General features: G+C 44.2%; 1 protein-coding gene across 1 annotated transcript in view; it reads right to left on the reverse strand.

Annotated features, from left to right (window-relative positions):
- LOC136366241 (contactin-6-like) overlaps positions 1-26,320 on the reverse strand; it is a 76,053-nt gene that overhangs the window by 46,640 nt on the left and 3,093 nt on the right. Inside the window, exons 2-4 of the mRNA XM_066327163.1 lie at positions 13,117-13,212; positions 6,263-6,466; positions 4,159-4,261 (exon numbers count right to left, since the gene is read on the reverse strand). Coding sequence (XP_066183260.1) covers positions 4,159-4,261; positions 6,263-6,466; positions 13,117-13,212 — 403 coding nt within the window. The remainder of the gene's footprint in view (positions 1-4,158; positions 4,262-6,262; positions 6,467-13,116; positions 13,213-26,320) is intronic.

Genomic DNA, 26,320 nt, shown 5'->3' on the forward strand with positions numbered 1-26,320 from the left:
CCCCTCCTGATGGATTACCTGAAAACAGCAGTGTTCTGCCAGGTGTTGAGTGCCACTCTTCTGGAGGCACGATCTGAACTGTGCTCATCCCTGAAAGGACAAATCCTCAGGCCTCGGATGGGGGCTGGAAACTTCATTTGTGGTGCCAAAACATCATCCCCATGTCTGGGATTTCAGAATCCTGCAACTGACCCTTTTAAAGCCCCCTACAGAAACAGCTTGAGAATGTACCAGAGGTGAAGCCTGGGATTTTTATGTAAATTCAGTAAAAATGGTTATTTGGAACCCCCTTGGAGCTGTGTGATTATCTACTTATTCCAAGAGCTGCTAGGAAAAAAATCCTTCCATGAATACATTTAGGGGAATAGGTGGGATCTTTGAAAAATGAATATTCTGGGGTGAAAGACATCTTGTTTTGTATTATTCACATATGCTTTTTACAACCTCAGCTGGCAACAGCCCATCTGCAGGGATTGTGAACTGATCATTTCCTTTTCTTTAAGAAGGGAATGAAGAAAAATATAAACCACAGACAGAGTTTAATAAATACGTGCACCAGACATGGAAACTACTTTGCTTATTTTCATTCGAGGGACTACTCTCATTTGCGCAACGGAAAAAAAGAAAAATAAAGTTATTTTGAGAGAAATCTACAGACAGCAGCACAGCGTAACTCAACTGAACATAATTCTTTCCATGGTGCTCAATCCCCTGAAAGACAGGGAACAATAATTTGGATATATGGCATGATTAATAGAGCTTGATCCAAACCAGGACTTTTAATCCTGGCATAATATTAAACACTGTCATGGTAATGAATATTGGTGCAGAACACAAAGTCTCATCTCTTCTATTAAACTGCCACAGGCTGCAGGATTTGAAATACTGGAGCCACTATTTCATATTTCAGTTTTCCCTCTTTCAAAGGATTAAGTATAAGGTGCATTTTTTTGCCTGTTTAGATTCATCAGAGAGCTCCACTTTATATTTCCATCACAGCGAGCACTAATTCGCTCTTCAAAATTTTCTATTTGTGGTGTCTGCTCTATAAAATAAGGTTCAAAGTCAAGGACTGGCCTGAGATCCTTTGTCCATTTGGGATCCACCCCTCCAAATCCTCTTTGCAGGGAGAAATTTTTATTTAACCCCTCAAAACAAGAAGAATTTCTGGGGCTGGTGGACGATTTGTAAGAAAATAATTCATGGTATTTTAACGTAAGTGCAAAAAGAGCTTTGCAACAGATCTCTGTGGAATGTACCTACCCCAGGGTGCCCCACAGGAGCACATTCTGGGTGACTTTGAAAAAAAAAAAATGCATCTCTGAGATGTTTTAAACCGAGTTTAAACCTCAACGTTTGAACCGTGGAATTGCCTTTTGAGCGAGGCCCAATTGCTGCGATTTGCTGCTCCGCGCTGGGGGAAAAAAATAAAAAATAAAATAAAAAAAAATAAAATAAAAAAAGAGAGACGCTATTTCTCTAAATACCACAAAACTACTCTCATTTAAGACTTCTGCAGCCCAAAACCCCAGCGGGTTGCCTATGATCTGCCTTCGGCGTGACAGATTTCCGCTATTCACGGGGCCCAGGTAGCGGCAGCCGCGGCATCGGCCTAACAGTGTGAATGCAGAAAATTATGGATAATGGGAAAGCGGTTCTGAAACCCGAGCGGGATAATAACCACCGGTGCTCGTGGCAGATCAGAGGTACAGCTCAACAAACGCTGGGCTGAATTGATTTTAACATAAACAGACAATAGCAGGGGCCAGGGTTTCGGCGGAATTTGGGAATCAGAAGGTGCGGGCGGCCGGCGCCGCTGCGTTTTAGATGGTTCTGCCTGCAATTGTGAACGGCTGGAGGCAGGAAACTTCCAGCTTTTCACAATGCCACTAAATCACCTGCATACCTCTGGAAATCTGGCCTTATCTAATAAGTTAAGAGTGTTTCACCTGCAATCTGTTTCGCTTGCTTTGTTCGCATCTAAATGCCAGCTCTGAGATAAAGTTTTGCACTGATGGACGTGTTGGTGAAAAGGTGGTTTAAGGTGGGGTTTTTTTCTCCCTCTGTTTAGGGAGCAAAAAACCACCAAAAAGATACAGACTGAAAACTGTGCAGTTGTGTATGAGACATTGAACTTCTAAAAACAAAATTTAAGAGGAGAAATGCTGAGAAATTCTCTAGGATCACCACCCAAAGGCCTCTGCTCCCAAGCAGCGCCTCCAATACAGGGTGCACATTACCAGTGTGACACCAGAGAGTGGGTGGAAAATGGATTTGGGCCCATGGGCATTTAGGCAGGAGAACTCCAGGGAAGTCTGGCAGCCCTGCTTTCAGCTGCAGCCCTGCACATGAAGAAGAAAATCTACATTAAAGCTGCATTAAACCTCTCAGGCATTCCTAAGCACTGCATATAAGGGTCTCCCTGAGGGATCTCATTATCCATATGTCCTTTACATCCCCTTTTTTCTCCTTAAGATGTTCTTAAAATGGCAAAATCTGTTCCTCACATTAACATGACCCATCTTTACCCCTTCACTGAGATGTCAGTGCTGTGTACATTTAGTTTCCTGCATTTTTCTCTATCATTGTTCAATGCTTTCCATGCAACAGATGGAAATAAGAAATGACAACTTGAAATGTAAAGCCGGCACGGACTAACACACAATTAAGGAGGTATTTAAAGAGAAGTAACTAGACAGTTTTTGGGAAAGAAAATCAGCTTTACCCAGAGTGCTAAAGTTTGCTACTGCTTTTGGGCCAAAACAGTAGATATACCTTTAATAAAAATTAGCTCTAGTATTAGTTTGTATAGAAATCTCGTCTGAAAGGCAAGGCCATTTCAATCTTATTACCTTTTTATTTGCTTTATTTTTCTACTTGCCAGCATAGGTTCCAGAGGAACATTTGATTAATTTGTGCTGTCTGCAAGTCAGGCTTTTAACCTCTGGGAAAGCTCTAAACACTTTAAAAGCTTACAGCCTTAAAATGGATTGTCAAAGTGAACTTAAACTAAATAGAGGTCAACAATCTAAGGGTTATTTGGGCTTTTCCAGGGAAAATGATGCTCGTTGGAAAGACTGGGGTTTGTGGGCTGGTTACAGTGATTCAGTCCCCCAGCTGCTCCCTGAATGCAGAGCAGCTGCCTGTGCCACCACTGCAGCTGGGAGCAGCTGCAGCAGTGCAAGAGAGCACAGAAAAACGCAGGAAAATGGATTTTTGGAAGGAAGGGCTACTGCTGGGTCTTCCCTGGGCTCCTCAGCATTGCTCTGGAGTCAGGAGGGTCAGGAGATCCATCCCACATACTCTTCAAATGTTAACCTGATTCCTCACGTTTGATTTTTAGCAATGAGAGAATCCAGAGGAGGCACCAGGATGAGCAGAGGGATGGAGCAGCTCTGCTGGGAGGAAAGACTGGCACAGCTGGACAGAAGAAGATCTGGACTGAACAAATTGTGAACTAAACCCCTTCCAGGGCATGAAGGAGCTACAAGAAAGATGAAGAGAGACAATTGACCAGGGATGGAGTGACAGGACAAGGGGGAATGGCTTCAAACTGACAGAGAGTGGGTTTAGATTGGATATTGAGAAGAAATTCCTCTCTGGGAGGGTGGGCAGGCCCTGGCACAGGTTGCCCAGAGAAGCTGTGGCTGCTCCTGGATCCCTGGAAGTGTCCAAGGGTTGGACAGGGCTTGGAGCAGTCTGGGACAGTGGAAGATGCTCTTGCTGAGGGCAGGGGTTCAAACTTGATGAACTGGATGAGCTTTAAGGACCCAAACCAGTCTGTGATTCTGTGACATCACACAAGCAGAAAAACCCCACTCCTATTGTGGTATCTATCAGGTGTGAGTGTGCAGCCACACCAAGAGCTGTCACCTGGAGTCAGGCCCCATCTCAGAGTCAAAACTACTCTCCAGAAAGAAAATCATTCCTCCAGTTTTCCCTCCTCTTCCCACATTCCCTCCCCCTGCTTCGAGCTGCAGCCAAGTGAGCTCCGGTTGCAGCAGTGTTCTCTCTCATCTCCTTGGGAACACATGGCACAGAAACAACCAAAGCAAGGTTGAAAAACCACAAGATTCACAAATCCCCTTCTGACCAGAATAATTCTAACGTGAAAGGAGCAGTGTTAAACCCCACACTTAATAAAAACAGAGCTCTTACTTTCCCAGGGCGAAGCATTCCAGCCTGACAGAGGAGCCCTTGGCGGCGTAGGTCGTTTCTGGAAAACGCACCTCGATCTTTGGCTCGTACTCCCCCATCACACCTGTGGAACATCAAAACAGCTCACTCCAGCTGAGCCCCAGACCTCCTCCTGCAGCAGAACTTCGGGGTGAAAGGAAGGGTGCCATGAATCACTCCAGAGCCTCGTGTTCCACCCGTGGAGAGTGGCACATGATGGAGCAGGTCAAACCTCCTGGGTGGGGTTCAACCCCGTGCTGCAAATTCTGTGAAATCTCTTCATTCCCTGATTTCAGGAGTTGAAGAGCGTGACTTTACACAAGTTTTACATTCCAAACCTGCTGTGCATCAAGGTTTTTGAGATAATTTTGGGCTCGCACCTCCTATCAAGCAACACTTCTGGCACTAGTCACACTCAGGACACTGTGTTGATCCTATGTGCAAGAAAATCAGAAAATCCCATGTCCAAACTACTTTCAAAACTCTTAAAATTTCTTTAAAACCTCCAAATGTGAGTTGCAGGCCTGAGGAAGGCCGATGTAATTAGATGGAATTATCATATTTGAAAATCTGGCTGAGCATCTGATAAATCACAGATAATCCAGTATTAATTTAGGGCATTTAATTTTGCAGCAGGTTTGGGATGGATTTAGGAAACTAAACTTTCAGCTGAACTTCTGAAATATCTTTCATGTTTCTCACAGCGAAACTCATTCCAGCCGTAGGGATGAAGATAAATCAGGTGTTTTCCTGCAGTGTCTTTGCCCAGATCCCACACAGAAAATGAAACAATTCTTGTTTTATATTTAACAGGCATCTGGATAATATTGCACATGCGACTTCCACTGTTGCCTCAGAGGCTGCCAGCGTTGGAGCCAGTCCAGAGGCCACCAGAGAGAATGGGAGAAGATAAAGAGACTGATAGAAGGAGTCTGAGAAAAGGAATGGCGTGATGAGAAGAAAGAAAGGAATCAGAAAATATCTTAAGCATTTGCAATCAGAGTTTGTGCCAAATTATTAACTTTGGAGCCGAGGAAGAGCAGCTTTGCTTTGTGTGATGTGCTGGTGTTATTGAGCAGCACAGCCTCGCAGAGACAGCATTATTCCATAATGCACAGCTGAGTTCTGTTTATCCTCCAAATCCAGCTCTGCAACAGACTTTTGTCACTGATTGTCGCCACTGCTTTGCAAACAGCACGAGTATATTGAAATTTAGGTGGGCAAACTCACAGAACAAACTTGGTGTACAGATTTCCAGGTCTGTATTTCTCCCCGTGAACATTTGATTACAAATGTTGCCAGGAAGGTTTGTACATGTGCAGGGACTTTCTCATTTGAAGCAGCTCTCTGGATTTGATATTTGAGCTATACTTACATGACAAATTTAGAAAGATTTGTCGGATTTAAACCTCAACACAGGCACGAGGTGGGAAATATTAACATTCCGCGTGACATTCTCTTGTTGTTCAGTGACATTGAGAACTTTCTTTGTGTGTTCTTTTCCTCACCCCTGTGTCCCTGACAACTCAAATATCACTGATGCCTCAGGATTTCAGCTTTTATATTTTTCATAGATTTGTAATCCTGTGATTCTTTAGTGTAGAACTCCAAACTGCACACACAGTGTTAGGTACTGATTTCCCATTTTGGACACAACAATTCCTCTCCAGGCCTGGGGATCAAGGACCCCTCACTGCCCCAGGGCTGAGAGATGGGAACAAAAGTGAGTTGGGGGCAGCAAACTTGGGGTCAATGATTCATTACCTGGAGCTGGAATTGGAAGATGAACCCCCAAAATGCAAATGGACCAAACTGATCAAAGTGTGAAAACCCGTGACCATTTTGGGTTCAGCCCCTGGGGGGCTTCATCTGCCCTAAACATACCTCAAAGCCCTTCAATAAATAGAACAGATTTTATTCCCTGAATTCTGCCTGGGGTCTGTTTTTAGGCACCATCACTGTGCGGACCCATGTCCTGCTGCAAACCTTCACTGGGGGAACTTTCCCTCCCGGGGGGTGAATTCCCAATCCCTGGAGCAGGAGCAGTTGTGTGTTTGGGGGCAGCCAAGCCTTGCTGTGCACTCACCATCTCCTCTCAGGGTGAGGGCAGTGGGGGGCCCCCACACCCTGCGTTGTGCCTGGGGGCTGCTCACAGCACACGTGTAATTCCCCACGTCCCAGGGCTCCACCTTGGCCAGGTACAGGTTTCCTGTTGTTTGGGACACAAAGCGCCGGCTGTCTTCCTGGAGATCCAGGGTGTTATTGTTGAAGATCCACGTGTAGGACAAGGCTGGAAAAACACCAGACACAAGTCATGCGTCCCCTCCAGCAGAAACCCGCTGCCCCGTGAGGGAAGAACGAGGGAAAACCACAAATTAACACAGGCCTTGTAAGTACTGCTCAAGTTTTCAACTCATTTCAAGCCACTTCAGGAGGTGCCAGAAGTTTCTGTCCCCTGCTACTTCTCATTTTCCCGCTTAGCCTGCTCCTAAGAAGAAATGGTGGTGCTGGAAAGCTGCTTTGGTAAATCATTTCTGTTTGTGGCACTTTCCCTCTCAAAATCCAGAGGGCAAATTGCTGCTGGGTGCTACAGCTCCTCTCTTCACTCTCAATACGGAAAAATTACACTGATAACGTGGAGCTTGATCGCTGGATTTTCAGGGAGGGATGAGCTGAGCTCACTAAAGTATTTTGGAGATGACTTAAAATTTGATCCTATTGCAAATTTGATAATGAACATCCCCTTCTCTTCCATACTTCTTACCCCATTTTCACTTCCTTCCCTTTTCCCACATGGTGCTCCACAATGTAGATTTCCATAATGTAGAACTGTAAGACCAGGCAACTTCTGACTGATTCATTTGACCAGCCCGCCCTGGAAAAGCAGACCTCCTTGTGCATTTTCCATTCTCTGCTTTTGGGAAAGGCTTTTGGGCCAACTCTCAGGCACTGAGGAGCAGGTTCACAGCAGATCCTCCAGTGTGGGGTCACCCAGGGCCTCTCTGCAGCTGCTCCACACCCAACAGCAGGAGCGGGACTCAAACCCTGTCTTTTACAAGCCACAGTAAATCAGAACTTGCCAAATCTACCAGTTTAGCTCCTCTTAATTAAATGCATAATTCATAAGCTAACAGTGTTCTGCCAACAGCTTCATTTTTACACGTTTCCCCCATCAACAACCCCATTCCAAAAAGATTATTTACGTTGCTTACCCCCCCGCCCTCAGCTCCAGCTTGGGAGCAGCATGGTAATAAGTCTGCAAACTCCAGTAGTTTTGTGGAGTTTTATGTTATCAGCTTCCAGCATTTTAGGACTCTCATTAGAAATGATGCATCTCCAGGGAGCAATCAATGACACTTTCTATACTTGGCTAAATCCTGCAACGGGCTCCGTTTTACTGCAGATAATGCGAGACTTTCCCGTGCTCTGCAGTAAACCTGGGAGATGCAGCAATTAATTCTCAGCGTTGCACAAGGTGTGTGCAGGTCCCTGGGCTCACCCACGAGATTAAAGCCCCACATTTAACTGCCCATGGACTTTGAGGTGCCTTAAAGCATTTGTTTACAGAGGAAAATGTGGAGCAGGAAGGGTTTTCCTACAGGAAGGATGAGAAATAAGGGCTGTAGCCATGACCTGTATGTCTTGCAGAGATGCACAGACTGTTTCCCTGTCTCAGGCACAGGTTTTGCTGACTGCAGACTGTCTGGGCAAGCAGACCAAAGTGTGAAAAATTCTGATTTCAACTCATTTTTTTGAAAGCCTCTAAGCTGCAGAATGGGGACTCTACAGGTAACGCTGAAGATTTGCAAGGTAAATACTTCAATCTATGCTCAATTAAATGTTGTCCACATTTCTGTGGAAGAAACACCTTGGATCTGCCTCTCCCCAGGTTTTCCAAAACACTGAGAGCTGGTACCCCAATGTGCTTTTCCTGCTAGCTGGAATTCTTGCCTTTCTCCTTACTCAGACCTGCACCAAGGCACCTCCAGGCAATAAAACCACTCCAAATGCTCAAACCTGACATTTGGATGCCCAGATTCCCATGCCAGGGTAGTGTATCCAAAAGAATCTGGAAATAATTTTAAGAATGAGTATTAGGGAGAAAGCAGTTTGGAATTTCTCTGCCCGAGTTCTGATGGTGGCAATTACAGAGCTGAAGAAAGCCCTGACCCCCTCTAAGGGCATCCCTGCATCTGCCAAGACTCCAAAAGGATTCCCAGGAAGGATCTTTAAAACATTTTATGGCATGGAACCAAAACCCAGAGCCCAGCCATGGGAGCAGGTGATGCAGCTGAATTCTCTGTGCAAGATAAAATAAAATAAAATTCTATTAAAGCCAACTTTGTGCTACACAGAGATTCTTCAGGAGGCCAATCTGTGAATTAATTAATCACTAAAAGTGAACCAGACCTTTTCTGTTCTGATTTCTGTTCTCAGGAGGCTCCAGCTGACTTCATTTTCTGAATTCTCTCCCTGTCTGCTCCTCACCATTGCTTCAGGGACTATTGATGAATTTCCCCATTAACTGGGAACAAGCACAGGCCCCTCGTAGTCATATTTAAATCCTTTTTCCCCCCAGTACGAGGGATATAAACACTCCCCCTCTCCTAACTGCAGGTTCATCATCACCCATCCCCAGGCCATCCTTGCCTAGAGCCTAATTCAGCTCCACTAAACTCTGTAGAAACCCTAATTTTAATTGACTTCAGTGGGAGTTGGATGAAATCTCGAGAGGAAGGAGCCAAACTTTGGAGACTGAACTTTTTTTTCACGCTTTTAAGGCGTAATACCAGCAACTTATTCCCTTACTCAGTGTCTTTTCTTGGGAAGTTACTACAGCAACAGGTACTAGAGTAGAAAATCCAGAGGTGTGTTATAAAATCTTCCATTTTGGGTCATTTGGAATCAGATGAGCCAAAAAACAAAAGGAGAAAAAGCCCTTTGCTATCACTTTTATGGCAGAGCAGGAGATATTTTATAGGGCTGCAATATTAGGGTGTGGTTTTTTTGGGTTTCTTTAATCCAAGAGAAGTGATTGTGGTGTCAGTGTCTCCTCTCAGCCTGGAGACCCCAAAAGCTGGTTAATCCACTTTTAAAAGCTGGTTTAACACCTTTTTGAGTGGGCAGTTCCTGAGTTGGCCAGGCTGGAGAGCATCTCCCACCTCTGTCAGCCCTGAGGGTTTTCCTTCAGCTGGGAAAGAGGAGCAGCTGATAATCATCCCTGAGACACTGATCTGAACATTTCAGAGCTTCCCTCAGCCCAGGCAAATCCAAATCAAAGCTGCTGCATCTGCAGCACAGCAGCTCCAGGCTGGGCTCAGGGAAGGGACTCTCCTTCCCTCTGGAGCTGGGGAAAACTGGATTAAACACTGATGGGAGCAGAGAGAGAGAGGGACTCTGAGCCCGTGACTGAGGCAGCGGGTTCTATAAAGGGAGAGACACTCCAAACCTTCCCTTTGAGGTCATGCACTTGATCAAGTGCAGCGTTTAATGGGAAATGCAGAAATCCAAGGCCCTTTCCCAGCGCTGCCCATCTCACCCCACTGCACACACCCAATTTCACCTCCTTCCCCAGCCTTCTGCAGGCGGACAATTTGGAATTTTTAACCCCCTCCCCAAGCAAATCCACAGGGCTCCTGCATCCTTAGGGGTGTTTTGGGGTTTATTCAGCCTCCCTGCAGCAATGTCAGCACTGAGGAAAGCTCAGTCCCACTCCCAGCCCTGGCAGCTCTTCCACACAAATAAATGCAAATGCAGAGCGAGCCTGCTGCTCCTAACAAGATTAGCAACTTCCTTAAAGCTCTGCAGGGAGCCAGCTCGGAGGAAACAGCCTTTAGATCAAGCTTCACTTCTAAGGGAAATAAATGAACAACAGTCCACCCCACAGTCTCGTGTCAAGTATTACCATTTAGGCAGCAGCTTCTTAAGCACAGGCAGGTCAAGCCCGTGTGTAGCTGCAGAAATTAAAGCTTCTCCCAACGTTCTCCCTCCAGCCTTTCCCTGCCTCAGAGCTCTCTATAAACCACTTTTTTTTTTTTTTTTTTTTTTTTTTTACTAGTAAAACATTACTGTGTGCTGATTACACGGGAGGGAAAGGGCTGGCCTAAAGGACTGAAAGCTGGGATGGGATTCAGGAAAAAATCCCCTTTACCTGGTCCCCCCTGCCCTGCTGAGCCTCAGTAACAAGCAGAGGGATGGCAGAGCTGAACTGTGCAAGGTGTAAGGTAATGAGCTCATAAATAACAACAGACACACCAGAGCATCACTCAGTGAGCAGGGGCAGGCTGAGGGAATAAAGGCTTTGGGGTGGGTCAGGTAACCTGGGACAGCCCTGCTCTTGCTCTAAAAACTAATTACAGGCTGTGATTTTTTTGCCCTGTTAACTGTAATTTTTAATGTCCTAATTGAGCTAAGATATAAACTTGGGTGGGTGGTTTGTTTTTTCCTTTCATGCTTGTGTTTGATCCATCCTGAAAGTCCTCCTAATATCAGTTCACAGCAATATGGAATTCTCTTTTTGTTCTCTGAGATAGTTTAAAGCTGATGTGAAAGCTGCTGGAGCAGCCTTTTTGTGCATTTCTTTGTTTGCTTGGTGGGCTTCGTTTGTTTGTTTCTGGTTTATGGCTGACTTACATATTTCTGTCCTCTATTTAAATGAATCCCTCATTTTTTTTTTGTACAGAAATAGGTTAGCAGTGCTCTCAGGTAAGAAACCAGCACACCGAAAAAGAAGCAGAACATCTTTCCTTGTCAACTGTACTGCAAAATTAAGTTTAATTCCATTTGATCCTTAAATATTTTAAATATTGTTGCCCATAGGCCAACACTTTTGGTGTCTGATAAGCTGCTGAGTGTCCTGATGATCTCTGCAGGGTTTTCCTGTGAGCAGGAGGTTGAACTCCAGTGCTGTGGTGCAGGACCAGATAAACTTGGCAACGTGAGCAAGAGAAGTGAGACACTTCCCTCGAGACCACGGGTGGTAGAAACACTTCTGCAGCTCTCCTTCCATCTCCTTGATGTTACATGGGAGGAATTGAATTAATGAACCATCCTTGTTTTCCATTCCATTATTTCTATTCCTCTTCTTCTATTGTTATCCTGACTTTTAGAGGTTGGCAGGAGGTTTTACCCGGTGCTTCCTATTTCAAATTTCCTATATTAATAGCAGCTGCTTCAAAAAACTGCTGTACAGAGGGTTCCTGTCTTCCTTCAAGTCATTACATCACAGGAAAGGCAACTCTTTCCCTGCTGGTAGGGCTTATCTTCCAAATTCCTTGACATCTCTCTAATTCCTGACACATTTAAAGTGCTGCACAGAACTCCTGTAATGTGAAGCACAGTTTGTAATCTTTGCTCCTGTAGGTATTGTGAGGTGGAGGCAAGGGTTTCAATTAAAAGAAGACCTAAATATACAGTCCTTTTCAACAAAAAACAACTTCCCAAGCAGCTTGAAATAGTGTCTGACTTATCGTGGCTCACACCATGTACTTCATCCCCATGGCACATAATTTTAGATCCTAAACAGAGTGTTTGGGGATGACAAAAGGGCTCAGGCTCTGCTCTCTGGGGACTTGTTATTGCAGGGAATGGATTTTCCAGGCCTGTTGGTCAGCAGCTCCCAGCCCCAGCTGCAGGAACACTCTGGGACAGGCTTTGCTCGTGGATGCCATTTTGTCACTTCAATTAATCTGGGGGGAACTCACCTGGTAACTATTTGTTTGTTCTGAATGTTTTCTTCTCCTCCTTCCTATTTGTCAAATCATAATTTTTTACCCTGCAGCAGGAGAGAAGTGGATAGTTCACTGGCTCCAGGATGGATGTGTTGTCTTTCTGCCTGTCCCACTGATACATTTGAGGAACTCTTTGAAGCTTTTTTTGTGCCCTTAAGGACCGGGTTTCACTTGTCTCCTTGATTACATCCTCCTTTCATACGGCTGTAAACACCCAGTGAACTGTCACTTCCTCTCTCTATAGCGCTGGGGGGGTTTCTATTGATTGATGGGGTTTTCTCCCTCTCTGAAATACTGCATCCTCTTTCTACAGCACTATTTACCTTCTCCTGCGAGTTTGGCTTACAACTCTGTTTCTTTAGGAAGGATTTGGGATTGCTGGGAGCAGGGCATGGAAAACTGCAGCTCCTGTGGATATGTGGTCCCTGCTGCCAAAAGCAGGACATGAGTCATCCAGGAACTGCTCATTCTTTAAGTCCAGAACAAGACATTTTGGTAACTATTGATATTTACCCTCTATTAATAAATATTTGCTTTACTTGGGTAAAATTTGCGCCTGAGTTTACCTCACCCTGAGAGGAAGATCTCCAGGGTTTTACAGTGAGTACCCTCAAATAATTAATCAGAAAATTTCTTTTCATTCCCCATCTGAAGCACAGACAATTACTATGAAACCAAATCTAGGCCCTCCTTTAATCAGGCAGTTCACCTCTCCAGAAACTCCCTCCAATCAAAATTATTCTCTGATCATCAGGAAGGAATAAAATGAGGGATTGAGGAGCAGAAGCCAAACCTTCATGACAAATCCAATCTGATGCAGGATTCTCATGAGGGCACTGCAGCAGCAGGCACCAAAGGGGAGAGGAGCCATTCCAGGCAGACCTGGAGCAGTTTTGGTGCAGGAAGGATTGCTGAGGAATTGCCATTCCATGAGGACCAAGGATTCCTGGGATAACCAGGAATGTCAGCAGAGAGTCTTGGACACCCTCGTGCTGTGTCCTTGCCGTGTCCCAAGGAATGACAGCTTCTCCTCCCTAACAAAACAACAAAAAGGGGCCTTAAAAAAGCGTGAACCTTTGGAAGAAACAAAATCCAAATTTGCCGTAAACACAGGTAACGATACACAAATAAAATTCCAGCGTTCATCCCACAGGGAATTGTGCTTGTCCTGAGGCAGAGCAGGGGCTGCTCAGGCTGTCCCCCATCCTACCTCCATGGTGGGGAGGAGTTCCACAGAGCAGGACCACTCCTTGTCCCTCTCTCACTGACACCGGGCTCCTCGGCCTCGTCTCGAAGTTTTCCAGGTCTTGAGGGAGAAGGAGAGAACAAAGCCTGGTTATTATCCATCAGATTAATTCCCAACTGCATCCCAATTAATCCCAATTTATTAACTCCAGAATGGTCACGTACTGGACAGCGGAATTTAATTTCCTTGAGAAATAGCAGGCAAAAAAATACTTCGTCCAACCTGATGTCATGGAATTACAGGGTCATTAAGGTTGGAAAAGATCTCTCAGATCATCCAGTCCAGCCATTATTGAGTCCTTTGGCATTCACAAAATATTTATTCCTCCAGCAGTTCTGCTGCAACTCTGGGAATTTGTGTTTACAATCTCTATTTGCAAAGCCAGTCCATGGCTTTTTCCAGCATCATTTTTTGGAACTTGCAAGACTTAATCTACATGAGTTGGGGAAAAAAAAATTACATTTTGTAGTGTTTCCTTTTCTATAGAAACAGAGAACAGCTGTGTTCTATATATACAAGTGATAATTAAAGATCAGCAGGACTCCCACAGAGTGTGGGTTTAAATGATGATAAAAATATGTTGTTTTCTTTAAGATTCTGGTCTGGCCTAAACTGGCTGCAGTGCTTGGGTATGTTTTGATTGCCATGAGCTTTAGCATTGGTTTTTAAGGGGAGGGAGAGGGAACTTTCAGTGGGAAATCTCCTGTCCATGCCCTTCTCCCACAGGTGATTTTTATGGTTCTTAATGTCTATTTTTCACCACGTCTAACACCACGCTCAATCTGCTGCTGCCTCACGTTTCACTGAGATGTTGGAGAATTATCAGCCTTATTCCTGGTAATTCAATTACAAAATATGACACAATAGATGTTCTTTTAAAAAAAAAGGTTATTTACTTTTTGATCCTATTCTCATCGTAATGAGAAGCCTTCCCCTTTTCTCAGAGCCATTTGGGAAATGATTGCTCGCAACACATTCAAAATATGCTTTAATACAATAAATATCAGCTTCCCCTTAAACCTCTTTATACCACAGAGCTGTAAACTGCCTGCCCTAAGCTCATTTTATTTACCTGGCTGCAGATTCTTGTTTCAAACAATTGTTCCATTTTTCATCAGCTGAACACCAACCTGAGCCAGAGTTCAATAGAGAGAAACAGCCCTCGTTGGTCAGAGCAATAACGATTACTACCTGTACAGCCTCAGCTATTTATGTCAATATATCAATTTTCTCCCCCTTAGCTGAACTTTACACAGTTAATTTTTCTTTTCCTCCTCTTCATCTCCTGGAAATTGGTCTCCTATGAAGACATTGTCTGCTCAGAGGGGGCTGGATTGAATTAAGCACCTGTAGCACCTCCTCGTGCTGTCATAGCACAATAGATGGGGCCTGTCAATACACGGGGAAAGGGTTTTAAACTCTGATGTTCTTTTAATTGCCTGCTGGCTCCAGCTCTGCCTTGGATTATGGGTAGTCCAAGGGGAAAAAAAAAAAACCAAAATCCAGAAGAAAGGCCGAGAAAAAAAATAGTAAAAAAAAAAGTAATTTATTTAGTTGTATTCCATTTTGTAATTCTAAATAAAAGACAATATTGTAGATGAGCATAACAGGATTAATTAGGGTTTGGCTTTGTACTTAGTCTGGTCTCTGAATTTGTGGGTTTATTTACTCATTTTGAAAATTCCATCGGAGAAAATGTAACATTTTTTTGTTTCTTCCCTGGCCATTGTTTGCTGAGAAGAAAAAGGCCAGCACCAAATATTTGTGTGGAAAACGGACCCCTGGAATTCCTGTCAAGGTTTGCTTGTGATGCCTGGTCTGAGGCTTTGTGCCCTGGGACAAGGGGAAAAAAAACCCTCAAATTCTCCTATTTATTATATTATTTTTTTTTCAATATTAGAAAAGTGCAAAAATTCAGATTTTTTTTAGGATTCAGGCACTAACAACGAAAATGGTCACAGTTCCCCTTCCTATCTCTTTCCCTCAGCTGCAAATATAAAACAAACTGTAATTGCTACTTAAAAATAGAGTTAACCCCCCAAAAAACTCTAGGGCAGCATGGAAAATCTGTACAGTCCAAGTAAATCTTCCCAATATTTTTTTGCAGGAAATCAGCCCTATTTTTGGTGGTTTTTTTTTTGCTGAGAACTAAATTTCAGTTGTTCCGAGACATCTGAGAAAGGAGGGAGAGAAAAATAAAGGAAGCGCAGTGCAGCAGGAGGAAGAAGTTTTCCTGACAATTGAGAATTAACTGTGTAATACCTCGCTGTGAAATGGGAATAGATTTTGGGAAGTAATGAGCTGCTAGTAGCAATTTTTAGTTTAATGACACAATATGTCATGTTATCAGTTTTACTCTCATTTTAGGTGCTGTGTCACCTGTCCGTGTCTCTCCATTAAAACCGTGACAAGTGTCCCTGACTTGAATAATTAACAGGAGGAGAATGGGATCTCTTAGGGATCCAGTGTTTTTTAGGGAGAAGGATTGTTTTTGATTGTAGCTTGGGATGGTTTGGGTTGGGAGGAACCTTGAAGCTCACCCAGCCTTACCCCTGAGACATTTTCCACTATCCCAGCTCAGTCCAAGCCCTGTCCAACCTAGCCTTGGGCACTTCCAGGGATGGGACAGCCACAATTTCTCTGCCAGAGCCTCCCTACTCTCACAGGGAACAACTTTTTCCTAATATCCCATCTAAACCCAGTCCCTTTCAGTTGAATCCATGTGGAGAAGAAGTTGGCTGTGCCTTTTCAATCTCCACTTTTCAACCCTGAGGATCAAAATCCATTGGCAGGAGTTTGGGCTCTTTCATGGCATGTTTGTAGCTCTGTTACACAAAGCAACTCGGATTTGCCAGTGCAGGAGAGGAGATTTCCATCCCTTTATGCTTATTAATCGTAGGTATCAAAAGAGCAGTTGTGGAGGCACATAAATCACCATTTAATCTCTTCATCTCACCCATGACAGGGACAAATATGCAATGTCCTTATTTAACCCAATTTTTAAAGAGTTTAGGAAAAGATATTTTCTTTAAAGGATCCCTTCCACTGCTTAACTCCGAGATCTTCATCACTCTGCCTCCTTTGGAAACCCTCACCTCCCTAGAATTTCACAGGCCAAACCAGAAATGATCTTTTGCTTTGACTGATTTTGATAGATAATTGTACAAAGTGAAATGATTCAGTGCCTCTCTCTGTAATAAAGAAGCATTGAAGAACAAAAAGAACCTCAAACCTCTGAAAGAGCAAACCAAGGCAAAACAGATAAAGAGAATTCATTAGTAGAGTTGGTGTTGCTTCTGTTTTCATCTTTATTGGACTCTTCCTCCAGGCAGGCAGCATTCCCCATGGAATATTGTGACACCTCATTGAAATGGGTTCAGTAATGAGCTATAAAATTATCTCCTTCTGCTTTGCAGTCCAGGTGCATGAGAGAGGGGAGAGGTGGACCCTCAGAAACATTTTTTGTCTTTGCCACAAAGATTTCTCCACCTATTTTCCAACCTATGGGGTTGTATTTTCGGTGATTTATCTCAACTGGAAATGTGTTAAGTGTATATATGTAGAAAAACACCCCACCTGATTATACAAATACAGATATTCTACTTTGTTCTTGTTATTCTGAAATTCTGGCTGCTGTCAAAAGCCCTTCTCCTTGCCCTGGGTGCTCATTGACACCAAGAGAGCACAAGCACTGTGTTCTTCCAGCTCCTGTTCCCTAGCACTGCTCCATAACGTAACATGACATAACCTAATAAAGCAGAATGTTGCTTGTCAAAAAGAGTATCAACTAAGAAGGCTAAGATCAGGTGTTTGGCACACATTTAGATTGCTAATATGCACTTAGGAATAAGATGACTATTTAACAGATGGTATATTTGCTAACTTCAGTGTTTCTGCAGAGATCTATAAATAAATTATCACCTAGTTCCTACATAATTCCTTTCATTCTTTGTCTGTGTTTATCTCACTTGAAGAACAACGAGTTCCCTCACACTCCATTGCTCTCTCAGCTGCGAGTTTTAACAAAAAAAAAAACAACACTTTTTTTCCCCCCCCAGATCTGTGCACTTTGGCAGACAGCTCTTGGTAGAGCACGAATAATCAGTTGGATGTGATAATGAGGTCGTGGAGGCCAAGCAAAAAGCTCAGATGCACAAGTGCCCCTTCCCAGGGAAGAGGGGCAATGGATGGACTCAGCTGTGTGGGGCATGGCCTCGGATCCAGCTGGGAATGTCCCAGGGCTGAGCGAGGAGGGGCTCAGCACCCCAAACACACGGCATTTTGTGGGGTGGGCTCAGGGAATGGCACGGCTTTCTCTATGGGAGCAGGAGCTCTGGAGGTGGAGGAGGCTGTTGGCTCCTTGCTGGGAATGAAGGGAGGAATGGGGAGAAGAAACGGGTCAGAGCATTTCCTGGTGTAACCCAGCTTTACCCACTGGGCTCCGGGGTGGTGTCATGGAATTACACAAAGTTTGGGTTGGAAGGACCTTAAATCCCATCCTATTCCACTCCTGCCCTGGGCAGGGGACACCTTCCACCATCCCAGGGTGCTCCAAGCCCTGTGCAGATTCCCTTTATCCTGATTTATGGCCTGAAAGTCTTCCAGGTAGATTTTAAACAGAAAAGAACCAGAGGCTGAGAAGAACATCAGTGTTGGATGAAGGTGACCATCGGTGTCACTGAGCACAAACCTGCCAGTGAGAGAAGCAAACCCAGCTGGGTGAGGTGAAAAACTCACCTCTGGAGACAGAAACAAAAGGGAAGTGATGGACAGAAATCTTTCCTGCTGAAGCACTTCCTTTAATGAATAGGTTAATTAATAGGTTCAGCCATACATTATTTTTTTCCTTAGTGTTTTAAAGCTCATAATAATAGAGAGAATCATAAATCCCAGAGTGCTTTGGGTTGGATGGGGCCTTAAAGCCCATCCTGTTCCACCCCTATCATGGGCAGAGACACCTTCCACTAGATCAGGCAGCTCCAAGCAACATGCTGTCGCTGACTGCTCATTAATATATTTGCTCTAATTTCCCCACCACCACTGTTACCCACACATCTGGGTTTGTTTGGTTTATTTTAATATAAAACTGCCTTACAGTTGTGAGAGCAGCAGATTTAACTGCACAACAGAGTAAAAGGTCAGTTTTTCCTGGGATTAGGGAACTGCTTCTGAAGTATGTTTGGCAGGAACAAAAACCAAATCACAAGACACAATTAATTCATTTCAACCTCTCAATCCTGTGTTTGAAACTCCTGAACCTGCTCAGGGACAGTCCACCCAAACCTGTCCATTCCAAACCAGTCCATCTTAAGAAGGAGCACAGAACTTCCCCAAGGAAACTTGGGTGTTCTAATATATAAAATTGTTACAGGCAATTAGAGAAACTCCAATTTATCATCTTGCATAATTACCACAGTTCATCTGAATTAATGTGATTTCATGCTTTCTTGAACTTTTGATTTCTTTTTTTCCCCCCCTCTCATAAATGTTTTGTCATTACATAATCCCAAATATAGTGGTTGTAATTACTTGGTATTGAAATGTGCAGTGAATGTTAAGGCATGAGGAGTAAGAGCTCCTTACAAATTAGCCACGCTCCTGAGGACAAATCAATACAATTCCTCACATTTCCATGGGCCTGTGTCAAATTCTGATAGATCACTTCTGTTCCCTTTTGGTTTTTTTTTTAATTCTGTGTCTCTTATTGCCTGTGATATATTGCAATAGGAGAGGTGTCCCTGCAGCACAACAGGAATTTCCTCACAGGGAAATGGGGCACAAAGGACCAGCTCATTCCAGGGAAGCTCCTGGTCATGATTTGCTGTGAGTATTTCCAGCACCTGTGTTATCAGCTGACCATTAGTTACTTTCCTTTGCTCTGGCTGTAATGGAATTATGGGCTCCATTTGGGTCTGAATTTGGTACCTGGATCAGAGAACTTAGGTCTGTAATAAGTACAAATAATAAAAATGAAGCCTGTTGAATCTTTTAAATTATCTCTAATTCTGGAAGGCCCCATACTTCCACATTTTGGGGTCTTTTTGTTGTATTTTTTCTTCTCTCACATCAAGGAAGTCCCAAAGAATTTGAGGTTAAAGCCGTTTTAGCTATAGGCTCTGCCTACCCAGACCACCCCAGACCCCTCCTGGACATCAATCCCTGTTTTTTGCTTCTCTTCAGCATTTTTGTGCTGAATTGCCTTGTAGGAGATGATCACCACTCTCTTACAGCCTGGATACTATGGAAATATCCTTCTTTCTCCAAATATCTCCCAAAAGAATAGCTAATCTCCTTCCCTACAACTTCCTCTGCAAAGTAAACTCTCTTTTTCAGCTTTCCAAACTGCACTAAACTTGCTGAACAAACCCTCTGACAGTTCCTTTGTCTTGATAATACTGTCAATACATTAATCTTTTCCCGTTAGCATCTAATCTCAATTTTTTAAAATGTTCTAATTGATTTTCTATGAATTCAATGCTGAGATTAAGAGCGGTGTTATCTCTAATTAAGGTGTCTGAAAGCCTCTTAGTATTTCCCATTTCCTGCCTTATTTTAAAGAGCTGGATTTTCTCCTCAACACCTGCTGAGTTCTCCTGCTCCATTCCAAGCACCATTTGAAACTCTAACTCTAAAGGTGAGCCTTTAACACCTCAGGTCTGGGACATTTGGAGCTAAATCAGCCAGGAGTCAATGCCTGAGTGTCTCCTTTCACCAGCACAGGTTAAAAAATCCCATTTTTGCTCTCGTTTCCACCTTAGGGGAACATTGCATGCCAGGGAGGGTAAAGGGAAAGCTGCCTTGTCCCCCCAAATTCCCTGATGGAGCTGCTCTGTCAAAAAGAGAGGGAAAATCACAATCACTGAGTCCTGTCCTTCTCCAGAGCTGTGTAATCATCCAAGGACCTTCATCAGTGTTTCCTTATTCAGTTAAATTACTTTGGAGCTTCCCAGGGAAAGGACCTGTAATTTGCACTTCAGGATGAGCACAGGCCCAGGGTCCTCAATTCAGCTTAAATGATCTGAATGGCCAATCCAGGCACTAATTTTCAAGGTGGGGAACAATAATTCCTGCCACAGTCTGATTGTCTTATTCAATTAAAGGGTGAAAATGCCCTTTACAAAGTAATATCAAGCTTCTCTAGAGGAAAGAAGTGGAAGGTCACAATTAAATTAAAGAGGGAGGGTGAGGTGAGGGGGGAAAAACCCTGAGCTGGCTGGATTTTTGTTCATGCACCAAGTAACTCAGAGCACAGGAACATATGCTGGGAAGCTGTAGAGCTGGTCTACATCTGGCCTTTGTTATTTTTTCCCCCTGCTTTTACGGAGTTAGCAGCATAAAATATTAAATTTCTCTTCTGAGCCGAGCACAGGACTTGCTCTGAGCAGTAAGTGTTGACACAGCCTTAGGGCTCCTGCTCCAAAACCCATCTGCAGGCCAGAGGCACAGCTGAGGAGCTGCCCCTCTCCCAGGGAGGGGCACGAGAGGGGAATATTTCTTTAATATTTTATATTCCTGAACAGTTTTCTCACTTGTCACGGCACAGTTCATTTGTCACCTGTCATCACCAGAGTCACTTCGCCGTCTGCAGGAGTTTTCTCCAGATTGGAGAGCTCTTAAAGACAGATTTCTCTTCCTGGGCTGAACCTCAAGGGTGGGATTTATCCCTGCCACAACCACACCGACTTCCACGGGAGCCAGCCCTGGCTGCTGGGGCAAAACTCCTTTAGGCAGGGGGGTTAATTCTTATCCAAACCCTCTTCTCCTTCATGTTTCCCACTGCTCCCACAAAAACCTGTTTTTAACTAGCTGGAGATGGTTCAGGAACTTCTCCCTTCCCTCAGACCCTGACCTTGCTGTAGGGATCATGTAGCTGTACCCTAGTCCTGCAGGAAGGAGCTCTTGCATCCCTGCCCGGGGTTCTGATGGATCCAGTCCCACTTCAGGCCATTAATTCTTTTTATAATGTTTCTACCAACAAAATTATAATCAAGGCTTATAATACATTCAATAAAAAATGGCAAGGAAGAGGGGAAAAGTGGCGAGGAAGAGAGAGCTCTCACACGCTGCTGCTGATGTCCATGCCTGTTTCAGCCCTTCCCAAATTCCTGCCCAGCCCTTTGGAGATCTTGATCCAGCACAGAATTACTTCTTGTAGAACAACCCTGAATTACCCCTAGCCCCTTCTTTACCTCCCTCATTGCAGCTACAAAGCCCTCAAAGAATTCCTTCCAATGGGAATCTCAAGACTGATGTAGGGGATTTTTCGACGTGCATCTTGTCAGTGGGATTTCAGGTGTAGGTTACATTATTTGTTCCTGCTGGAGCATTTAGAAATGGATATTTACAGCTCAGTGCATTCCCTGTGCCAGATGTGGTTTTCCTGTTGAGAAAAGCAATGCCTGTGACCTCATTCCTTCACTCCAGGAAAAGTCCAAATGTTACGTGCTGTTCCTCCTCCTCCAATACCAGCTACAGAACAGACAAGTTTATCTGCTACCTTGAAATATTACACAGCATCAACCTCCACTGCAAAAATAATTGATCTATTGATTAATTTCATTATTTTTAGTAGAAAAAAAGCCAATCATTTATTCCAAATAATTTACTGGGGTTTTTTTTCCCCTTGCAAACCTTCACCATAACTTCTTCTTCACGCCAAAAAATGAAGGATCTCGTGTGAACATCATGGATATTTCACTCAATAATTTATTGGAATCTACATCATCTTGTCTGTAATGAAAGGAGAGCAGATAAAATAGCAAAGCACCCGGACTGCAAACAGAGACTGCTTTTATCCTTCCCAAGTATTAAATTTTATCAATCAGAATCTATCAGCTTGGGGATCTGTGGAGGCTTTGTTCCCCACCATATCTCAATCACATATATTGCTTTTCCAATACAACTGGCAATGGCTTGATTTAGGATAAACACTTTTTAAAGGACCCAAAGAAGAGTAAGTAATATAGAACTAAAAGATAATCTTCAAATACTTCTATGTTCCCTATTACTACCTTATCTGCCTGGTTCAGTGCCTGTAATGCTCCTTACAACCTCTCTGCAATGTAGATCTCTGTTTCACAGATAAAAAAAACTCCTTTTATAACAAAAGTCTAAGGAACTAACCTGGAATAAAGCGGCTTTAACCAAGTGCTGATAGAGCAGAGCCTTGAACACAGTGGTTAAGTACTCTGAGAGAGATGCTTAAACCGTTGGAGGGGAAGAAAAGGACATAAAATAAACTGGGAATGTTGCTGCCATCAGCTTCGGGATGTGTTTAACAAGAGACAGGAGGCTGTGACAGCTCTTGGTGTCAATGGACATCACACGGGCTCTGAGAATGCAGAGGAGACTAAAAGAGGGAATGATGGGGAAAACAAACCCTCTTCCTTATGGAGATACACCCATATCTCCTGGTTTTAGGATTCCAGGCTGCTCTTTGTGTCTTCAGGAACGTCAGGAGATTTGCATAATCCTATTCTTGCGATACCAGAGCTCTAAAATAGAAGCTCTGTTATCACCCTGCCTTGTCCTGTCAGCAGGCAGGTGAAACCCTTCCAGGCTTCCTGCCTCATCACTGCTCAGGGGTGGATCCTGCTTTTCCTGCAGCCTGGGAGAGGATCTGTGTGCACAGAGCTCTGCAAAGAAATAAACACTGGGAAGCTCAGCGGGGATAAGGGAAGATGAGCTGAGCGTGGTGAAGGTCTTGCAGAGGTTTTGGTCTTGGAGTGATTAAATTGCATTGCTTTAGAGGGTTTTCTGCACGTGTTCTGCTCAAAGTGGCCTCGAAGGATGCCCAGTGCCCAATTTGGGGTGGGTACAGCAGGATAGTGACCCCTTTGTGACCCTCCCTGTTGGAACCAGCCCAGAGGAGACCGGTGGATCAGAGGGCTGGGACACTTCTCCTGTGAAGACAGCTGGGAGAGTGGGGCTGTTATTCCTGGAAATCTCATATTCCTCACAACAACAGTTCTTGCCAGGTTTTTCCTGGTGTTCTGAGGAAACTCTGTGAAGTAAAGGGGCAGAAAAAGGAAAACATGCCTGAGGCTGCTGGGTCTGCTCCATGCAGAGCCTCCATTAAGCCAAGACCTTGGTGTGGTCTCCTGCCATGGGAACTGCTGCAGAGAGAGCTGGAGCATTGGTACAGAGTGTCTAGAGCAATCAGAAGTGATAAATGAAAGTTCTCTTTCTTTTCACTGCAAGCAGAATTTTTGACAAAATACAGGGCTGATTTCCTGTAACTCATTCTCTCAGAACCTGGCCCTCAGCTCCCCACACCAGGGAAGGTGGCTGCTGCTGCTGCTGCAGTGACATTGGATTCTACCTATGCTTAGAAATCCAAAAAAGGCAATTTCGGGCTGTGAGCCTGTTCAGTGACATATGGAAGACATGACAGCAGCATTTTATCCTCCAGACAGGATCAATCCCTGCAAGTGCTCCCTACTGCATGTTGCATTTTTTCCTCACCCACTGAAGGCAAGATGCAGACTGGGAGGTGTTACCAGGATCACCAGGAGGGCTGTCAGAGCATGCATGGTAGGGTTTTGTGGCTGATTCTCCACGTGTCTGCAGCTGAGATCTGTTTCTGCAGCAGAGGAAGATGTCCCTGCCTGTGGAAGTTGGGGTTGGAATGAGGTGAGCTTTAAGAGAGAGGTGGGGTCAGTGCATTACTCAGCATGTGTGGGGTAGAATGAGGGTAGAGACTGAGAGAATTGGGATTGTTCAGCCTGGAGAGGAGAAGCTTTGGGGTGGCTTCATTGTGGCCTTGCAGGGCCTGAAGGAGATACAAGAAAGATGGAGAGAGACTTTGGAAAAGGTCCTGGAAGGAGACGAGACAAGGGAGAATGGCTTCAAACTGACAGAGGGCAGGGTTGGATGGGTTATTGGATAAAATAATAACTCTGTGAGGATGGGGAGGCCCTGGCACAGGGTACCCAGTGAAACCATGACTGCCCCATCTCTGGAAGTGACCAAGGCCAGGTTGGACATTGGAGTTTGCAATATCCTAGGAGAATGAAAGGTGGCGGAGAGTGGAATTGAATGATCTTTCATCTCCCTTTCAACCAGGCCATTCCATGATTCTCTGTGGATAGGGGCAAGTCTATGTCCCTCAAGGGGAAAAGGGAATTTAGAAAACCAAGTCCGACTTTTGGGGATGCATTTTGTCCTTTTGTTGATGACCTTTTCCTGGCTGAGTTCTTCCTCCTTCCTGCTCCTCAGCTATCAGCTGGTCATCCCTGAGTGCCTGTTGAGCACTGAACTGAGCAGTTGATGCCTCCTTTTGAGGAAGACAAGCACTGCCAGAGATCATTCCTGCAATCCAACTGCCAGGCAGAGCCTGATCAGTATTCCAGCCCTCGTGTGCTGTGATGAATTAACAATCAGCTTAAAGACCCAGAGAGCTTTACTCCAGGTGGTAGTTACAACAGCTAGCACACCTTTTAATCAAATACAATTGTTACAGAGGGATTTCTGGACACACACAGCACCACAACACAACCCAGCCAGGAGTGTAGGTGCCATTTAGCCTTAAATTCATGCATGTCCAGACTTTGCAAATTCAGGCCTATCTGATCCAAGCCTATTGATTTTTCCATTTTCTGTTTCAGAGCATACACTGCCAGTGAAAAGGGTTATGACATCCTGAGGCTGCTGGATTGCTTTGTGATGTTTCTGTAATTTGTGTGCACTCGAAGGTAAATAACACGATGAAGTAATCAGATGAAAAGTGGGCTTTTCATGCTGGCCCCTCTGACAGGGCTCTGCTAAAGCCCTGATTGTCACCATCCAGCAAACACTAAATGGGTTTGATTTGGTTTAATATATTCCTCCCTGAAATGGTTAAATGCTAATGATGGACCGTTATTTTTGCATTTCGGAATGGCAGAAACTGAATCCAGGAGGAATTATTGCCTCTAATTTGTTATTTCAGCAAAACTGTGTCTTCTGTATCTCTGACAAGAAGCACGTGGAAGCTCTTGGGAGCTGCAGATTTCATTCCAAGTGCTCCAGCACTGTCACTCTCAGCCACTCTGCTGTGAGCACATCAGCACTGGCCAAGAGCAGGGAGGGTGGTAGTGCCAGGAAAATGCTGCTGAGAATAAACACCAACAAAACCCTTGAGCACCACTTTGAAAACCAGGAGAATGACGCTGGAACCCAAAATCTCCAAGGAGAAACCTTTCCTGGGTCTGATGGCTCCACTGTGTGCCCTCCTATGTGGTTCAGGGCAAAGTGACCAATTCTAGGCATGAAATTAGATAGTCATCATTGTTTCTCAGAATTTCAGGTCTGAGAAAGCTGCAATCATCATGATTTTTATCATCAAAGGTAGACTAATTTGACTGAGAATCTAATTTAAGATCCCTAAGCAACAAGATGCTCTCAATTAATACTGAATTTTCTGGGTTTACGCCCTGAATAATTATGAATTAGGCTCGCATTTGATTCTTTTTCGTTGTGGAGTCCTTTTTTATTCTAGTTTGTTTAATTGCACTTCTTATTTCTCCTGCATATCCCTTAATGCCTCTGCTAGAGATGTTTTTGAGAACTAAAAGAACAAGTAACAGGCCTGGACAGGCTGTTTCATGCAGCCTGTTACGGGGATTTCCCTCAAGACCAGTTGTTTGCACACAGTTATTTTTGCTTAAAACTGAGGAAATAATTAAAGCAAATCCCCCGTGTGCCTTGGGAGAAAGTTCTGGTTGAAACCATACTGAAGCAGTTTTCCCCTAACAGGTTTTTTGTTTGTCTTTTTTACAAGGCACGAAATGCCTTAAACAAAAATGCCTGAGGAAAAATTTCATCACTGAAAGGGTGGCCAAGCTTTGGGACTGGCTGCTCATGGAAGTGGTGGAGTCCCCATCCTTGGGAGGGTTGAAAAGATGAGTAGAAGACACATTTTATGATGTGGTTTATGAGCAGGGGGAGATGGGGCAAAGGCTGGACTTGATGGTCTCAAAAGTCTTTTCCCAATCCTGTTAATTATTTTTCAAGATGGAAAAAACCTCCAACCTATGACCTATCACCACCTCATGAGTCACGCTGTGGCAATGAGTGTCTCATCCAGTGTACCTTTAAAACACCTCCAGAGACTGGGAGCCCATTCCAATGCCCAACCACTCCTTCTGTGAAGAGCATTTTTCCCAATGTCCAGCCTAAACTTCCCCTG

This window comes from Sylvia atricapilla, chromosome 11 (assembly GCF_009819655.1).
Source record: "Sylvia atricapilla isolate bSylAtr1 chromosome 11, bSylAtr1.pri, whole genome shotgun sequence".
Taxonomy (NCBI): Eukaryota; Metazoa; Chordata; class Aves; order Passeriformes; family Sylviidae; genus Sylvia; species Sylvia atricapilla.